At 53.5% G+C, this 14,878-nt stretch overlaps 5 protein-coding genes across 5 annotated transcripts; 3 read left to right on the top strand and 2 right to left on the bottom strand.

The window, feature by feature from the left end:
• Nucleotides 1–16: 16 nt before the first annotated feature.
• Nucleotides 17–2,497, bottom strand: K452DRAFT_314888 (uncharacterized protein). Its single transcript, XM_033543808.1, has 3 exons — nucleotides 2,397–2,497; nucleotides 1,733–2,190; nucleotides 17–1,681 (listed from the first exon to the last, which is right to left on the bottom strand). The coding sequence occupies exons 1-3, from the start codon at nucleotides 2,436–2,438 to the stop codon at nucleotides 238–240; spliced, it is 1,944 nt and encodes a 647-aa protein (XP_033402351.1). The 5' UTR covers nucleotides 2,439–2,497; the 3' UTR covers nucleotides 17–237.
• Nucleotides 2,498–3,069: 572 nt separating this feature from the next.
• On the bottom strand, nucleotides 3,070–5,009 carry K452DRAFT_314887 (uncharacterized protein). The gene is made up of 4 exons (XM_033543807.1): nucleotides 4,874–5,009; nucleotides 4,500–4,656; nucleotides 3,762–4,435; nucleotides 3,070–3,712 (listed from the first exon to the last, which is right to left on the bottom strand). Exons 1-4 carry the CDS (start codon nucleotides 4,963–4,965, stop codon nucleotides 3,457–3,459), a joined length of 1,179 nt encoding a protein of 392 aa, XP_033402350.1. The 5' UTR covers nucleotides 4,966–5,009; the 3' UTR covers nucleotides 3,070–3,456.
• Nucleotides 5,010–5,684: 675 nt separating this feature from the next.
• On the top strand, nucleotides 5,685–8,269 carry K452DRAFT_282814 (uncharacterized protein). The gene is made up of 8 exons (XM_033539651.1): nucleotides 5,685–5,737; nucleotides 5,796–5,867; nucleotides 5,939–6,099; nucleotides 6,282–6,322; nucleotides 6,433–6,530; nucleotides 6,609–7,251; nucleotides 7,303–7,895; nucleotides 7,955–8,269. Exons 3-8 carry the CDS (start codon nucleotides 6,056–6,058, stop codon nucleotides 7,976–7,978), a joined length of 1,443 nt encoding a protein of 480 aa, XP_033402349.1. The 5' UTR covers nucleotides 5,685–5,737; nucleotides 5,796–5,867; nucleotides 5,939–6,055; the 3' UTR covers nucleotides 7,979–8,269.
• Nucleotides 8,270–8,735: 466 nt separating this feature from the next.
• K452DRAFT_348369 (glycosyltransferase family 39 protein) lies at nucleotides 8,736–13,299 on the top strand. Its single transcript, XM_033545537.1, has 8 exons — nucleotides 8,736–8,853; nucleotides 8,908–8,933; nucleotides 8,983–8,999; nucleotides 9,049–9,389; nucleotides 9,453–10,001; nucleotides 10,438–10,716; nucleotides 10,793–12,428; nucleotides 12,486–13,299. Exons 1-8 carry the CDS (start codon nucleotides 8,794–8,796, stop codon nucleotides 12,899–12,901), a joined length of 3,324 nt encoding a protein of 1,107 aa, XP_033402348.1. The 5' UTR covers nucleotides 8,736–8,793; the 3' UTR covers nucleotides 12,902–13,299.
• Nucleotides 13,300–13,928: 629 nt separating this feature from the next.
• On the top strand, nucleotides 13,929–14,846 carry K452DRAFT_218170 (uncharacterized protein; the record flags this gene model as incomplete). The annotated part of the gene is made up of 1 exon (XM_033536343.1): nucleotides 13,929–14,846. The coding sequence occupies one exon, from the start codon at nucleotides 13,929–13,931 to the stop codon at nucleotides 14,844–14,846; it is 918 nt and encodes a 305-aa protein (XP_033402347.1).
• Nucleotides 14,847–14,878: the final 32 nt, after the last annotated feature.

Genomic DNA, 14,878 nt, shown 5'->3' with positions numbered 1-14,878 from the left:
ACAATTGTTTATGTTTGGAGTTATTTGAAATACTTCTACGTCTACAGAGATACTACTCACCATAGGGATATGAATAACAGTGTCCCGCTGTAACCGTAGTAAGGCGGAGCAGTAGATAATTATAATCACTGATAACGAGCAGAGTTCAGAAGTTGGATGGATACAAGCAGATCAACAGCCGCGCCTTTAATTGCTAACAGGACAAATGTACACTAAGTCTCCCAAAATAAGAATAAACTAGTAAGTTCTCTTGAACGGCGGCACCGCCTTGCACTCGTTTTCATCCAGCGTCGTACCAACGACAGACCTGTAGCCCAGCTCCGTCTTGCCGTGCGGCTTCTTCTGCCACGTCAGCGTGTGCTTCATCCAGTTCTCGTCGTCACGGTCCGGGAAGTCCTCGCGGGCGTGCGCGCCACGCGACTCCTTGCGGTTGGCGGCGGCCTCGGCCGTCTGGACGGCGCACGTCAACAGGTTCCGCAGCTCTAGAGTCTCAACCAGGTCAGAGTTCCAGATCATGCTGCGGTCCTTGGTGCCGACCTGCGAGAAGGTCTGGTCGACATCGTTGATCTTGCGCACACCCTCGTCAAGCGACTCCTGGGTACGGAAAACGGAGACATCGGTCTGCATGACCTTCTGCATGGCAGAGCGGATTTCGTGGGTCGACTTGGGGCCGTCGGCGGTACGGACATGGTCAATGACCTCGATGGCGTCGGCGCCGGCGTCGGCGGAGATGGGGTCATGCTTCTGGCCAGGAGTGAAGTTGTCGCGGATGGTGTGGGAAACAGCACGGCCGAAGACGATGAGGTCGAGCAGGGAGTTGGCACCCAGACGGTTGGCGCCGTGGACAGAGACACAGGCGGCTTCACCGCAAGCGAAAAGACCGGGGACGACCTTGTCCTTGCCGTTCTCATCAACGGTAAGAACCTCACCAGTGTACTTGGTTGGGATACCACCCATGTTGTAGTGGACGGTGGGCAGAACAGGGATAGGCTGCTTGCGGACGTCGACACCAGCGAAAATGGAAGCCGTCTCAGAGATACCAGGGAGACGGTCGTGGAGGACCTCGGGAGGCAGATGGCTGAGCTGCAAGTAAATGTGGTCCTTGTCAGGACCAACACCACGGCCCTCACGGATTTCCATGGTCATGGAACGAGAGACGACGTCACGCGAGGCCAAATCCTTGGCAGTGGGAGCGTAACGCTCCATGAAACGCTCACCCTCAGAGTTGAGGAGGTAACCACCCTCACCACGAGAGCCCTCAGTGATCAAGCAACCAGCGCCGTAGATACCAGTGGGGTGGAACTGAACGAATTCCAAATCCTGGTTAGGCAGACCAGCACGGGCAACCATAGCCATACCATCACCGGTACAGGTGTGTGCGGAGGTGCAAGAGAAGTAGGCACGGCCGTATCCACCGGTAGCCAAGACCGTGTTGTGGGCAAGGAAACGGTGCAGGGTACCATCCTCCTGGTTGTAGGCAATGACACCCTTGCACTTACCATCCTCCATGATCAAATCGGTGGCAAAGAACTCAATGAAGTACTTGGTGTTGTGACGAAGGGATTGACCGTAAAGCGTGTGGAGAAGAGCATGGCCGGTTCTGTCAGCGGCAGCACAGCAACGGTAGGCCTGGCCACCCTTGCCGTACTTCTGAGACTGACCACCGAAGGCGCGCTGGTAGCTATCCAGCTGTTAGCTGCCGAGTCCCCATTTCAATGATAGTAGAGCTTACATCCTGCCGTCATCGGTTCTGGAGAAGGGGCAACCGTAGTTCTCGAGCTCAATGACAGAGGCGGGGGCCTCGCGGGTCATGTAGTGGATAGCGTCCTGGTCACCCAACCAATCCGAACCCTTGACGGTATCGTACATGTGCCACCTCCAGTCGTCCTCGTGCATGTTTCCAAGCGCAGCGTTGATACCACCCTGGGCGGCGACGGTGTGGGAACGGGTGGGGAACAGCTTGGAGATACAGGCCGTGTTGAAGCCGGCCTCAGCCAGACCGAAGGCGGCGCGAAGACCGGAACCACCAGCGCCAACAACAATGGCATCGTACTCGTGGTCGATTACAGGGTACTTGTGGCTGACATGGGGGGATGCCTCCTTGGCGCGGAGCGGCTCGTTCGTGAAGATCTTGGAGACCGGCCTGGAGGAAGAGAAGGCGCGGGTCTGGGGCCTGAAAGCCCTGGCGAACTGCGACAGAGTCAATCAAGCTGTGCTAGACGTGCCACGACGCCACACGGAGGGGTATGGTGATGGTGGCACAGAATCGGCGCGGGTGTCCTTGTCCCCAGGAATTTCCTGCGAGGCAGCTCGCGGGGCCACGGAAGCTTTGTACGTGAAACCGAAAGGCCAGGGCATACATATGCAGGGCAGAGCAGATGAGCGGGCAAACGTACCTGAGAATTGGCGGCCAGCTGCCGCATCCGAAGGGCGGACATTTTGTGGATGAGGGGAGAGGGGAGAGTTGATGGCGTTGGAGTCTCGGGTCGTCGAGGCGTTGATGCTGCGATCCACTAGTCCCGGCTCGCCGCCCATGAGATGCGGCATAAGCAAACCGCCCACGCGCTCATTGGCCGCTGCGCCTGACACTACCTCGGCAGAATACGCCTACACGACACGCGCCCGAGTCTCGATCTCCGCGATCAGTGGTGACGGACGACATCGTTTTCGCCTCTTCCCTTGCCTTCCAATGTCAACTGCCAGTTGGTCGCCATCCGAAGCCGCAGCAGTCTGCACGCTTTCGTGCCCATGTTATCTGATATTCCTTTGTCCGATCCGAACAAAATCCGGGCCACCTCTAAGCGAAAACAAACCGGAGTGGTGGAAGACGGGGTAATGAAATACCTCAAAAGGCCATTCATCCGCAGCAATTCTGGACGATGGGTCGGTTGAGTAGCGTGCACATACATCTATTCCAACGCTTTCACTGGCAGAAAGCCTTCAATACTAGAATATATACATTATATCTCAAAGTAGCTTCATGGTGGAAAATTCGATACAATATTCCAATTTCCTTGATATCTTATTAAAAGATGTATACAGTTCCAGCAGGCTACTTCTTGAGCTCTGGATATAGTTAACCAAACTTAGAATGCATAACTACAACTTCATAAACATCTTACATGGGTTTCGTTTTCACTCCGTCCAAGAGTGATCATCTCGTTATACGGCGAGTCTCGCTTGACGGTGATATACGTTAACCATGAATCGCGTACACATGTTTTCACACAGCAAGCCTTTTCATCGGATCGGCAATGCACGCAAGGCGAAAAGGAACAGATTAGCGAAAGCGCAGTGGCATTTCATTGGATCCATGACTTCCATTGAGTATCTTTTATTTAGCGCTGAACATGCTTTTGTGCATGTTCTACGTGGGAATTCGGGACATGAGAACGCCAAAGCTACCCCGCCACTCGTGAACTAGATGCAAACCAAACCGCGAAAAGATAAACAAGCTTAAGAAGAGGCCTGAAGGTCCTTCTTGAGCGTGCCGATGTATTGCTTCTTCTCCGCGGCGGTCTGGTAGGCACCGTGACCGAACTTGGAGGAGGTGTCGATCCACTTGAGCTCGACCTTCTCGAGAGACCTGCGGCTGGTGTGGACGAACATGGACTTGCGCAGAGTCATGACCCGCTTCTTGACACCGGGGATGGAGCCCTTCAGGAGGACGAAGTCGTTCTTGACCTCACCGTAGCGGACGAAGCCACCCATGCTGAGAATTTGTTAGTCTTTGCTGCAGAAATTTAACAAATGGTACTTACGGAGTGATGTTCTTCTTGGAAACGTCGAACTCGGTCGAGGCGTTACCAGCATCATCGCCCTTGCCGATGCGGTAGATCTTGTGGTTGACCGAGGTACGGTGGTGGTAACCCATCTGACCGGCACGGGCAACAGTCCACTGGACATGGGACGGGTGCCAGGCACCGATACAAGCAACCTTGCGGAGACCCTTGTGCGTCTTGCGAGGAAGCTTCTTGGTGCCCCAGCGGGAGGTAACACCGTTGAAACCGTGACCCTTGGTGACGGCAATGCAGTCGATCATCTCGTCCTTCTCGAAGATGGAGGAGACGTCGACGGACTTCTCGAAGAGGCCGTGGGCGAAGTCGACCTTGTCGGCGATCGAGCCACCGTTGACCTGAACCTCCATAAGGTGGGCCTTCTTCTGCTTAAGAGGGGTCTTGGAGATCTGGGTGTGGGCGAGGACGCGGACGACGGTGCAGTACTTCTTGATGCGCTCAAGCTCGCGGGTGATGCTCTTGGAGCTGTTCTCGGAGTACTGCTTGGCGTACTTGGTGAACGCCTTCTTCTTGCTCTTATACCAGTTCTTGTAGAACCTCCTCTTGACCTCGTCCGACAGGTGCTCAGCCCAGACGGTGGTCAGGGAGCGGAGACCGCGGGGAGTCTCAATGTAACCGACGACACCGACGACAACCATCTAAAACAAATTGTAAGTACAATTGACCGTGGAATTGCTGCGCTCGGGTTGCTTCGGTACGTACAGGAGGGGTCTCGACGACCGTGCAGGCCTCGACGATCTCCTTCTTGTGAAGCTTGGCACCGGGACGGTCGAGGTCGCGGACGATCGTGGTCATACCGGCCTTGTAGCCCATGGTGGCAGTGAGGTGGACGGGCTTCTTGGGGTCATCCTTGGGGAAGCTGAGAATTACAAAGAGTTAGCAGGTGTAGAGAAAAAGACCTCCAGCCCAAAGACAAGCCACAGCGCACGCCAGCGATCGCCCATTGTAAAGAATTCCGTCTCTCTTTTGCATGACCCAGACCGCGTGTCATTGTGCCAACCCTTCGTCCACCTCTTGCCGTGCGTGGTAATGTTCGTCCGAAAAGTGCTGAAATCGGCGGCGGTGCGAAAACGTACCTCTTGACCTTTCCCCGGTGACGGGCAGCCCTCTTGCGGGGCAGGTATGCCAGCGAACCGTGGCGAGGAGCCTCGTACTTACGGTGGGACATCTTGTCGACGGAGTTCGAGGGTTTGGTCGTCCTTGTGTCGTCGTCGTCGCGATCAGTGAGAAGAGCGTAGGAAATTCAAGAGGTGTGGGCTTTAGCGAAAGGTGGTCCGAGCGCGGCACGTGACCCGGCCGCCCGAGATCAAGCTCCAGCGCCACGGCCAGGCAGGACGCCCTGCATGTGCAATTGACGTGAAGGAAGTCTAGCTTACTTTTGTCGCCCTATAACCCCAGGTCCCAGGGCGCCCCTGGGATCGTAGGCAACGGGGCCTGGGACATCCCCCATGCTCGCATACTACGGTGCATATGCTGCTCCAGTGCTCCCTATGACGCAGCCCATGTGCAGCAAGCTCCTTTGCTGGTGCTTCTTGACTGACGACTGGCCACTGACCTATGCGCCCTGAGCCTTATTGGCCGCCTCAGGCACTGCACGTCTCGGGCCGGCCAATGCCAGGCACGAGGCTCTTGCCTTTGCCCACAGTTTATTGCAAGGCGTGCGAGCAGCGTGGAGCGGGAAGCCCGACGTGGCATTTAGATGCACGCCAGCATATGGAACCAAAACCGCCAGAACCGTTGCAACCAGCTAGCGAGATGAAAGTCGATGCGTTGAGGCCTTCTGCGCTGGCAGCAGACCGAAGAGGCTTGGCGTCAATCGGAGTTTCCCAGCTCCGGCCGCTCTCGCTCGCCGTCACCTCTGACCGTCTTCGTTGTGCGGGCCTGCCTGAAGTGAACTCCCCGCTAACCGTCCAAACATTCACCACACCCCGTTTATCTCCGTACGTAATTGATCAGCTCCCTCCAACAGCCCTTACTCACCTCGCCCGCCGTTCCAAGGTCTACACTACGCCTCTCTCCACCACCCGCATCCCACTCCACTCTCAACGGCGACGCGCCCAGTCCAAGCCGGTTTCGTCCACCCGCACTCCGCTGTGACATCGTCTCAGCATCTGCATCACCGCGACTAATACCTCGCGCAGACGCCACGCTCTCACGCCGCTGTATCTTCAGCCGCCCGTTGCATTCTGTCTAGACCGGATCACACCCCGCTATTGCTTGCTCTAGGTTAAGGACCTGTCGGCGCAACTTTGGAAAAGATGGTAGAAGCAGAGGGCCAACCCACGACGTGGAAGTTCACGCAGTAAGCGCCCCTTGCATCCTACATCGCCCTGGTCGGATAGAGCCCTTCACCCGCGGCCCTGTATCGCGGCCCCACAATGAACGATCAACGTGCGGCGGCCTTCACCGCCAACGGCCTCGCCGCTAGCTACGCCACAGACTACGAAGCCTTGTAGATCAAGAGCTGACGACCTTGCTTCTCAGGTGCTTCGGTGACAAAGGAGATGTAGAGGACATCACGGAAGGTTTGTTCTTGTCATTCGTGGCTCTAAGCGCCTGTCCCTACACTGTGCCATTGAGAATCAGAGCTCACAGTGTGTTAAAGACTCGGCTGCTAATAACGGCGTTCCCACAGCGGATATAATCTCGACTGTCGAATTCGACGAAACGGGTGATTATCTGGCGACTGGCGACAAGGGTGGTAGAGTTGTGCTGTTTGAGCGCAATAGGACGGTACGTCTCCTATCTCATGACATGCGCCCACCCAACGCCCCCCTCATCTAGCATTGTTGGACATACTGACCGGCGTAGAAAAAAACCTGCGAGTACAAGTTTCACACCGAGTTCCAGTCACACGAGCCCGAGTTCGACTATCTCAAATCCTTAGAGATCGAAGAGAAGATCAACAAGATCAAGTGGTGCAAGAGGCAGAACCCCTCCCACTATCTTCTCTCCACCAATGATAAGACGATAAAGCTATGGAAGGTCTTTGAGAAGTCTCTGAAGGTCGTAGCAGAGAACAACCTCTCTCAGGAGTTGACGCCAGCCGGCGTTCCGAGCGCTGGCGGCCCAGTGCAGCGCCCTCACTTCCGATCCGCTGCAGACCTCAAGCTGCCCCGCCTCACCCTTCACGATACCGTTGTGGCAGCCGTGCCTCGGAAGACCTACGCCAATGCGCACGCGTACCATATCAACAGCATATCTGTTAACAGCGACGGGGAGACGTTCATCAGTAGCGATGACCTTAGGATCAACTTGTGGAACTTGAACATTCAAGACCAGAGCTTCAACATTGTCGACATCAAGCCAGCGAACATGGAGGAGCTTACGGAAGTCATCACTGCCGCGGAATTCCATCCCGAACTTTGCCACCTGTTCATGTACGCCAGCTCAAAGGGCACGATCAAGCTGGCCGACATGAGAGAGAGTGCGCTCTGTGACCAGCACGCTAAGCGTAAGTGGACGCGAAACTCGCCCAACTTTTCATATACTAATGTCCATCCAGAATTTGAGCAGGAAGAAGACCCCCAGTCTCGTTCGTTCTTCTCGGAAATCATCTCCTCTATCTCCGACGTGCGCTTCTCCCGCGATGGCCGCTACATCCTCTCTCGTGACTACCTTACCGTGAAGATTTGGGACGTGAAGATGGAAAACAAGCCGGTTAAGACGATTCCCATTCATGAGCACCTCAGACCGCGGTTGTGCGACACCTACGAGAACGACAGCATTTTTGACAAGTTTGAGGTTGTGTTCTCGGGAGATGCGAAGAATGTTATGACGGGAAGTTACAACAATAACTTCATGATCTACCCCTCGGACCCCGACAAGGAGACCGAGGTGGTGCTGCAGGCCGACAAGTCAGCTTTCAAGGCGAAGAAGGTGGGGATTCCCACGCCCATGGGCCAAAGTGCGACGAGCCCCACTGGTTCGGGCAAGAAGAGCAACTCCCGGGCTGGCAGCCCCGCGGCTGGTGCCATAGGCCCCGGCCAGAGGATGAGGAAGGAGACGGATGCGGACCAGATTGACTTCAACAAGAAGATCCTGCACATGAGCTGGCACCCCAATGAAGACAGCATTGCCATCGCGGCTACGAACAACGTAAGTGGAAAGGGTGGAGAAGGGCCATACGGACTCAGTTGCGCTAACAGGATATATAGCTCTTCGTCTTCTCGGCGTTGTAAGAGGAGCCAAGGGTCTTTCGAGGGTCATCTGGAAGGCGTTCCTGAGCACGCAATCTGCTATTCCTCATTAATCCAGCGCCTAATTTCGTCGTACTTGATGATGCAGCTAGATAGCATTCTCATGATGTCGATGAGCCAAGACTGTAGAGCGGGGACGGGTCGCATCGACGCGGACGTCAAAAATGAACGTAAAAGGACTTGTTCCACGAGCGTTTCGTGTACCATAGTGATTTGCGGGTGCTCCATGTGCAGCTGGCTCTTCATTCTCAAAATAGATTGCTTGATCATCCATGTGTCTTCAATGCAGATCGCCCGCTCGTCAACGAGAGTGAGCTGCGATGGGCGATGGGCGATGGCAATGGCACGGCGATCTTCAGCCCTACCTATTGCCAAATTGGCCAAGGAGACGCTTGGGCACGCGCTGGCGCTCGTCAAGCAAGTCCATGACACGGTTGCCGCAACGTCGTCTCTTCCACAAAATTCAAAACGTACTCGCATCGTAGACTTAGACTTTCATTGTCATTGAATCTTTTCGTTTGTGAGTTAGTCACCTACCCCATCCAGCCCTTATCTCGCATAACAACAATGTGCCATACCGTTATGCTCTGTCAGGGTCTCGCGATTCGATCGAATTGCCTGTTTAAGAGCGGGCTCTTGTTAACGTGCTCGATCTTCTCGGCTCTTCGCCCGCCCCAGATAAGGGACTTCATTGCAGAATCTGACCTTGCTTACCGTAACTCTTGCAGTAATCCCGGATTGCTGCTTTCTCAAACAAGAAGCCTTTCAAATTTGTCCGCAGCACGTCTTGATTTATCATGATACCGCTCGCACCCGTGGGCATCACAGCCCTCATTTTCGGAGGCTGCTGTTCTAACGTAAGTATCACGGAGTTCTACTAGTTGTCCGCTCGTACTCATTCTCCATCGCAGGTTTATGCCCTTGAAGCCATTGTCAAGTAAATTATGTCCATTTCCTTCGCCGAGTTTTATGCTAATTAATGACAGGCGGGAACCTGGCAGCGGTAAAATGTCAAAGCAGTAGAACTGATTTCTGGTCGCTAATTGTCTTAGGTCTTCTCATTACGCTGTTTCAGTTTGTTCTAACAGCTCTTGCTGCATTTCCTTCGCAGTATGACCCGAGTCAGCCGTACTATCTCAAGAAAAGCCCCGTCCCATTCAGGAAGTGGGCTCTCAGTGCCGCTATGTTCTTCGCCGTCAACATGCTGAACAATTGGGCCTTTGCTTTCAATATCTCTGTGCCTGTTCACATTATCCTGCGCAGCTTCGGCAGCGTTACTACAATGGCTGCAGGCTGGCTGTGCGGCAGGAAATACTCTCCACTACAAACCTTCTCTGTGGCTCTCCTTACGGCTGGAGTTATCGTATCAGCCTGGGCTGATGCTGCTTCCAAGGTAAGACTTCCTTTGAGAGCACCATCATTTTTCTTCTTAAATCGATTAATGGTAGCATTGCAGGGCAAATCTATGAGCACTGCCAGTATCAACTTCACAGACGCGTCTTTTGAAGCTGGACTTGTCATCCTTCTTGTAGCACAGCTGCTGTCTGCGTATATGGGCGTATATGCGCAAGGAATTTACGACGAGTACGGCAAACGCTGGGATGAGAACCTCTTTTATTCTCATTTCCTCAGCATTCCGATGTTCCTTCCCCTCCAAGGCACGCTGAACTCTCAGTACTCGCGTCTAGCATCATCGCCACCGCTCTCTCTGAACGCATCAGTGGCTTCTTCCTTGCCAAATGCTGTTGAGCGGATGCTTCATTCAACTCCGCAGTCTGTTTTCATGCTCCTTTTGAACGCTGCCACGCAATTACTTTGTATCAGTGGTGTCAACTTGCTTAGTGCGAACACATCGGCCGTCACGGTGACCATTGTGCTGAATATTCGTAAGCTTGTCAGCTTCCTGATAAGTATATGGCTATTCGGCAACAAAATGGGTGGTCAGATGATGTTCGGAGCTGCTCTTGTCTTCGGGGCGGGAGCGCTTTATGGATGGGAGACGACCGTTGGCATCAAGCGAAGGAAAAATGCGGCTGAAAAGAAGCCGAAATGATGGAATTTGCACAAGCAACATTCGAGCGTCAGTGTTTGTAGAATATTAGCAAGTACATGGTGTACAGGCCTTATTAGGTAGATGAAATAGAAGTAGAATGGCGCGCGACAGCCGTGCCTCTCAAGTTAAAATACGAGTAGTTGTTAAATGAAAATCGTGAGAACTGGTGGTGGCGCAGTTCATCAGGGGAGGCACGCCCGCTCAGGTGTGGCTTGAAACGCAGGGGTAGCACTTGCACCGCGCGTCTTCTGAACACCTAGCTGTATCGCGACAGCTGTTGGTTTCTTTCCTCACCACTCCCTCACCCACTTTCTGTCCATTGACATCTGTAAGTCGCGATCTTAGCCGCATCGGGATTTCCCCTCATTCTGACCTTCAATTCCGGTAGTCGTCTCTCGTGTGGCCCAGCATGAGCTCACCCGCACCCTCCGTGAGACATCGCGGAGGAGCAAAGAACAAGCGTCCTACCACCCCGAACCCGGACGATCCAGTGGACAGTGTCGACCAGGTTATTTCTAAGGCGCAAGTTCAAGCGACAGCAACGGTTGGCAAAGAATGGGATTACAAACTCGCACTTGCGGTCATCACAGTGCTGGCTTTTGCTACGCGCTTCTGGGGCATCAGCCATCCTGACCAGGTGGTCTTCGACGAGGTGCACTTTGGAAAGGTATGTATAGCAAACCTGGGGCTCTTTGTCAGGGACCTATAGTAAGAACCTGTCGCTGACTGAAGCATTGTTGCAGTTCGCGTCCTACTACCTTCAGCGCACATATTTCTTCGATGTCCACCCTCCTTTCGGAAAGCTTCTCTTCGCTCTGGCCGGCTGGCTCGTTGGATACGATGGCTCTTTCCTGTTCGAGAACATTGGAGACTCCTACATCACCAACAAAGTTCCGTACGTGGCTTACCGCGCCATGCCCGCTACCATGGGCGCACTTACGGTCCCAACCGTCTTCCTGATCATGTGGGAGTCCGGATACAACCTTCCCGCCTGTATTACAGCCGCTGGTTTGATCTTGTTCGACAACGCGCACATTGGTCAAACCCGCTTGATTCTGCTGGACGCAACTTTGGTCTTCTCTATGGCCCTTAGTGTCCTCTCCTACGTCCGCTTCTATAAGCTGCGTCACGATCCTTTTGGCCGCAAGTGGTGGAAGTGGCTGCTTCTGACCGGCGTCTGTCTGAGCTGTGTCATCTCTACGAAATATGTCGGTCTCTTCACGTTCTTTTCAATCGGTGTCCCGGTGGCATTCGACCTCTGGGATTTGCTGAACGTCAACCGAAGGCAAGGCTCTCTCTCTCTGCCGGACTTTGGCAAGCACTTCGCTGCTCGCATGACAGGACTGATCATCATTCCCTTCTTTTTGTATCTCTTTTGGTTCCAAGTCCACTTCACCATTCTCTCAAGGTCCGGTCCTGGCGATGATTTCATGAGCCCTGAGTTCCAAGAGACGCTCAGTGACAACATCATGACTATGCAATCTGTCGGTATCGACTACTTTGACGCTATTACCATGCGTCACAAGGAGACCAAAGTCTACCTCCACAGTCACCCGGACAGGTACCCCCTCCGTTACGAGGATGGCCGTATCTCTTCCCAGGGCCAGCAGGTCACTGGTTACCCTCACAATGATACCAACAACCAATGGCAGATCCTTCCCGCCGCTGCTCCTACTGACCAGCCTCGCCGTGTCAAGAACGGTGATCTGGTCAGGTTCCGTCATTTGGTTACTAACACGATGCTTCTGACCCACGATGTCGCATCTCCTTACTACCCCACGAACCAAGAATTCACCACCGTCGACATTGAGGTTGCCGAAGGTGAGCGTTACAACGACACTCTATTCGAAATTAGAGTCGAGAACGGCAAGGCTGGCCAAGACTTCAAGACCATGGGTTCTCACTTCAAACTGGTCCACTTCCCCACCAAGGTTGCTATGTGGACGCACACTACTCCGCTGCCAGACTGGGCTTACAAGCAAGCCGAGATTAACGGCAACAAGAACATCCAGCAGTCGAGCAACATCTGGTATGTTGAGGAACTTCCTTCAGTCCCGGAAGACGACGTTCGTCGCCAGCAGGAGCCTCGGAAGACCAAACGCATGCCTTTCTTGAGGAAATACCTTGAGCTGCAGAGGGCCATGTTCTTTCACAACAACGCTTTGACCAGCAGCCATCCCTACGCTTCATTCCCTATTTCTTGGCCTTTCTTGCTTCGTGGTGTCAGTTTCTGGACAGAGAACGAAACGAGACAGCAGATTTACTTCCTCGGCAACCCGCTTGGGTGGTGGCTTGCTAGCAGCTTGCTCGCTGTTTTTGCCGGTATTATTGGAGCTGATCAATTAGCCATGCGCCGTGGCATAGACGCTTTGGACAAACGTGAGTTAATATTCAATTTCCTAACTTGAAATCATCAACTGACCAAATTGTTTTCAGGTACCCGCTCCCGCCTTTACAACTCCACGGGCTTTTTCTTCCTGACTTGGGCTGCCCACTACGTTCCTTTCTTCATCATGGGTCGCCAACTCTTCCTCCACCATTATCTGCCCGCTCACCTTGCCTCCTGTTTGGTTACCGGAGCCCTGGTTGAGTTTATCTTCAACATCGAGCCGCATTCCGATGATGACGATGCGCAAAAGAAGAAGGGTTCCATGTCCCGCAGTCGTCCTGTCAGGGAGCGCATCGGTGGCCAGACCCTGTTCGCTTCTTGGGCCGCCACTGGCGTCATTCTCGCCATTGTTGTCTGGAGCTTCCTCTACTTTGCTCCTCTTACTTATGGCAAGCCAGGTTTGGACATTGATCAGGTTGTTGCTAGGAAGTGGCTCAACTACGACCTTCACTTCGCCAAATAGAGTACTGTCAGGGTGAGAGAACTCGACAATCTCCGTTATCATCAAAGCGGATTATTGATCGTATGACGTTTGTCGTGGGGGATATTGCTGTTGAACGGACACCTAGGTATGGTTCTGTTATCAGCAATGGGAAGGCTCAGCATGAAGATGCTGCTTTTGTATAACTTTCAAACCCAAAAAAAAGTCGCTAAGATCTGTCTACCCAACACAACTGTGATAATTATCGATGAGTTCTTTTGTTGCGAGTTGTTGCTAGCATCAGAACCAGATGATTTTTTCCTTGAATGCAAAGATGTCGAGTTGACTGACTTTTGTTTCAGTGCTTCGCAATATTTTCGTGGCAAACAAATGCAGGCTTATGTAGTAACGGTTGATTGCTTTCTGACAACAGAAGGATGCCTCCACACGAATATTTGTGGATGTACAATATAACACTGTCTGAACGGTTTTGGGAATAGAAAACGTAATGATTGTTCTGTCATCGTTCCGAGATACGCCGGTAGGGATATGGTCTAATCAGTTTATCAGGCAGGTGCACTCCAACTCTGAACGTAGCAAGGATCTTGGACTGGAACGTCAGGGCGCTGCCTAGACAAGGTTTGTATGGGAACGAAGCGGCATATCCTCATTTGCTTCACAACGCCCCGCGTGATTCCAACCCAAACTCGTGCAACCTCGAAAAATGCCCTGTGGCTTGCCGTTTCCGCGGCCCTAACTTGCTCAGAGGTTTGGTGAAGGGGTTATTTCTGCTCGTCTTCTAAATGGTCAGTAGCCTGCTGCTCACCTGCTGTGCCCCAAAGGGTTTCGCGGCACGCCGTATTCGGCACGTATCAATGATGTTCCGACACGACAAATAAGGTTCGATTGGCTGGCATGAGGGGTTGGAACAGGGTCGTTTAGCTTTTCCTCGGATCCCAGGATCCTTTCCAGCGCTTCCTAGATCCTGGAGTCCGCCGTGATTGTTTCCTGCCGCCCAGCATCATCGAACCGGAGAGCGAGTGTGACTTGGTCTAAGCATCATTGCAACATGTCCGGGTTTCGAGGCACACGCAACAGCAAACCTAAGGGCAGCTTCACAAGCAACACTTGGCACTGCGACTGCGCCCCGCCGTTGCCAGCAGACCATTTCAAAGTTAGGAAAGAGGGAAAGAACAAGGGTCGCTGGTTCTACACGTGCCAAAAGCAACAGGAAGAGCGCTGCGGTTTCTTCCTTTGGGAAGAAGAAGCCAAACCGCGGATGGATGCAGCGATCGTAGCAGCTTCCCCGAACGAGCCTCATTCTTCTCGATATGTGGCGGCTTCGAACCATGACCCAAATCAATCAGGGTTGCCAGGGCCAGCATATCCTCCAGGCTCTGTGAATCCTGGCAAGCGTAGGCTGCAGACCGAAGTCGATGGCGACTGGCCCACGGACGCGGATCTTGAAGCTGAACTCAGTAAGGTAGATGATTATGGCAATACCTCCATGGTCCCTCCGCCTCCTGTTCCGTCAGTTACTCCAAGGAAAGCGATCAAGACGGACGCATGTTCGACGCCAAGTAGCAAAGCGTTAATGACCCCGGTCTCGCGCCACACACATGGACGCATGACGGACGCTGAGCCCTCGGCCGAGTCACCTACACCGTCCCGATATAAAAATACTCCCACAAGCGGACGGGGGGAAGAGAGATCCGCTGTCCGTGAGGTCATGCGCCTACTTTCAGAGCGAAACATTGACATCGACTCGAGTAGCAGAGACGGGCTCCATGAGGTTTTGAGAGAAATTGATCTGCGCGTCGAAGGCATTTCGAGGGGCCGCGATATATCCAGGCTGGCCGTCAAGGAGCGAAACGCCAAGATAAGTGAGCTGCAGGCAAGAATCCTCTCGCTGGAGGCCGAGCTGGAGACCCAAAGGGCCGTCATCAGCAACCTCAACTGGCAGAAAGAGACCGGACAGTTTGACTGAAGTCCATGGTGCCGAAAGAAGAAAGCAAAACA

Source organism: Aplosporella prunicola, assembly GCF_010093885.1.
Source record: "Aplosporella prunicola CBS 121167 unplaced genomic scaffold K452scaffold_2, whole genome shotgun sequence".
NCBI classification, from domain to species: Eukaryota; Fungi; Ascomycota; class Dothideomycetes; order Botryosphaeriales; family Aplosporellaceae; genus Aplosporella; species Aplosporella prunicola.
Note: the sequence above shows the minus strand (reverse complement) of the source record. Positions and strands in the feature narration are given on the sequence as shown.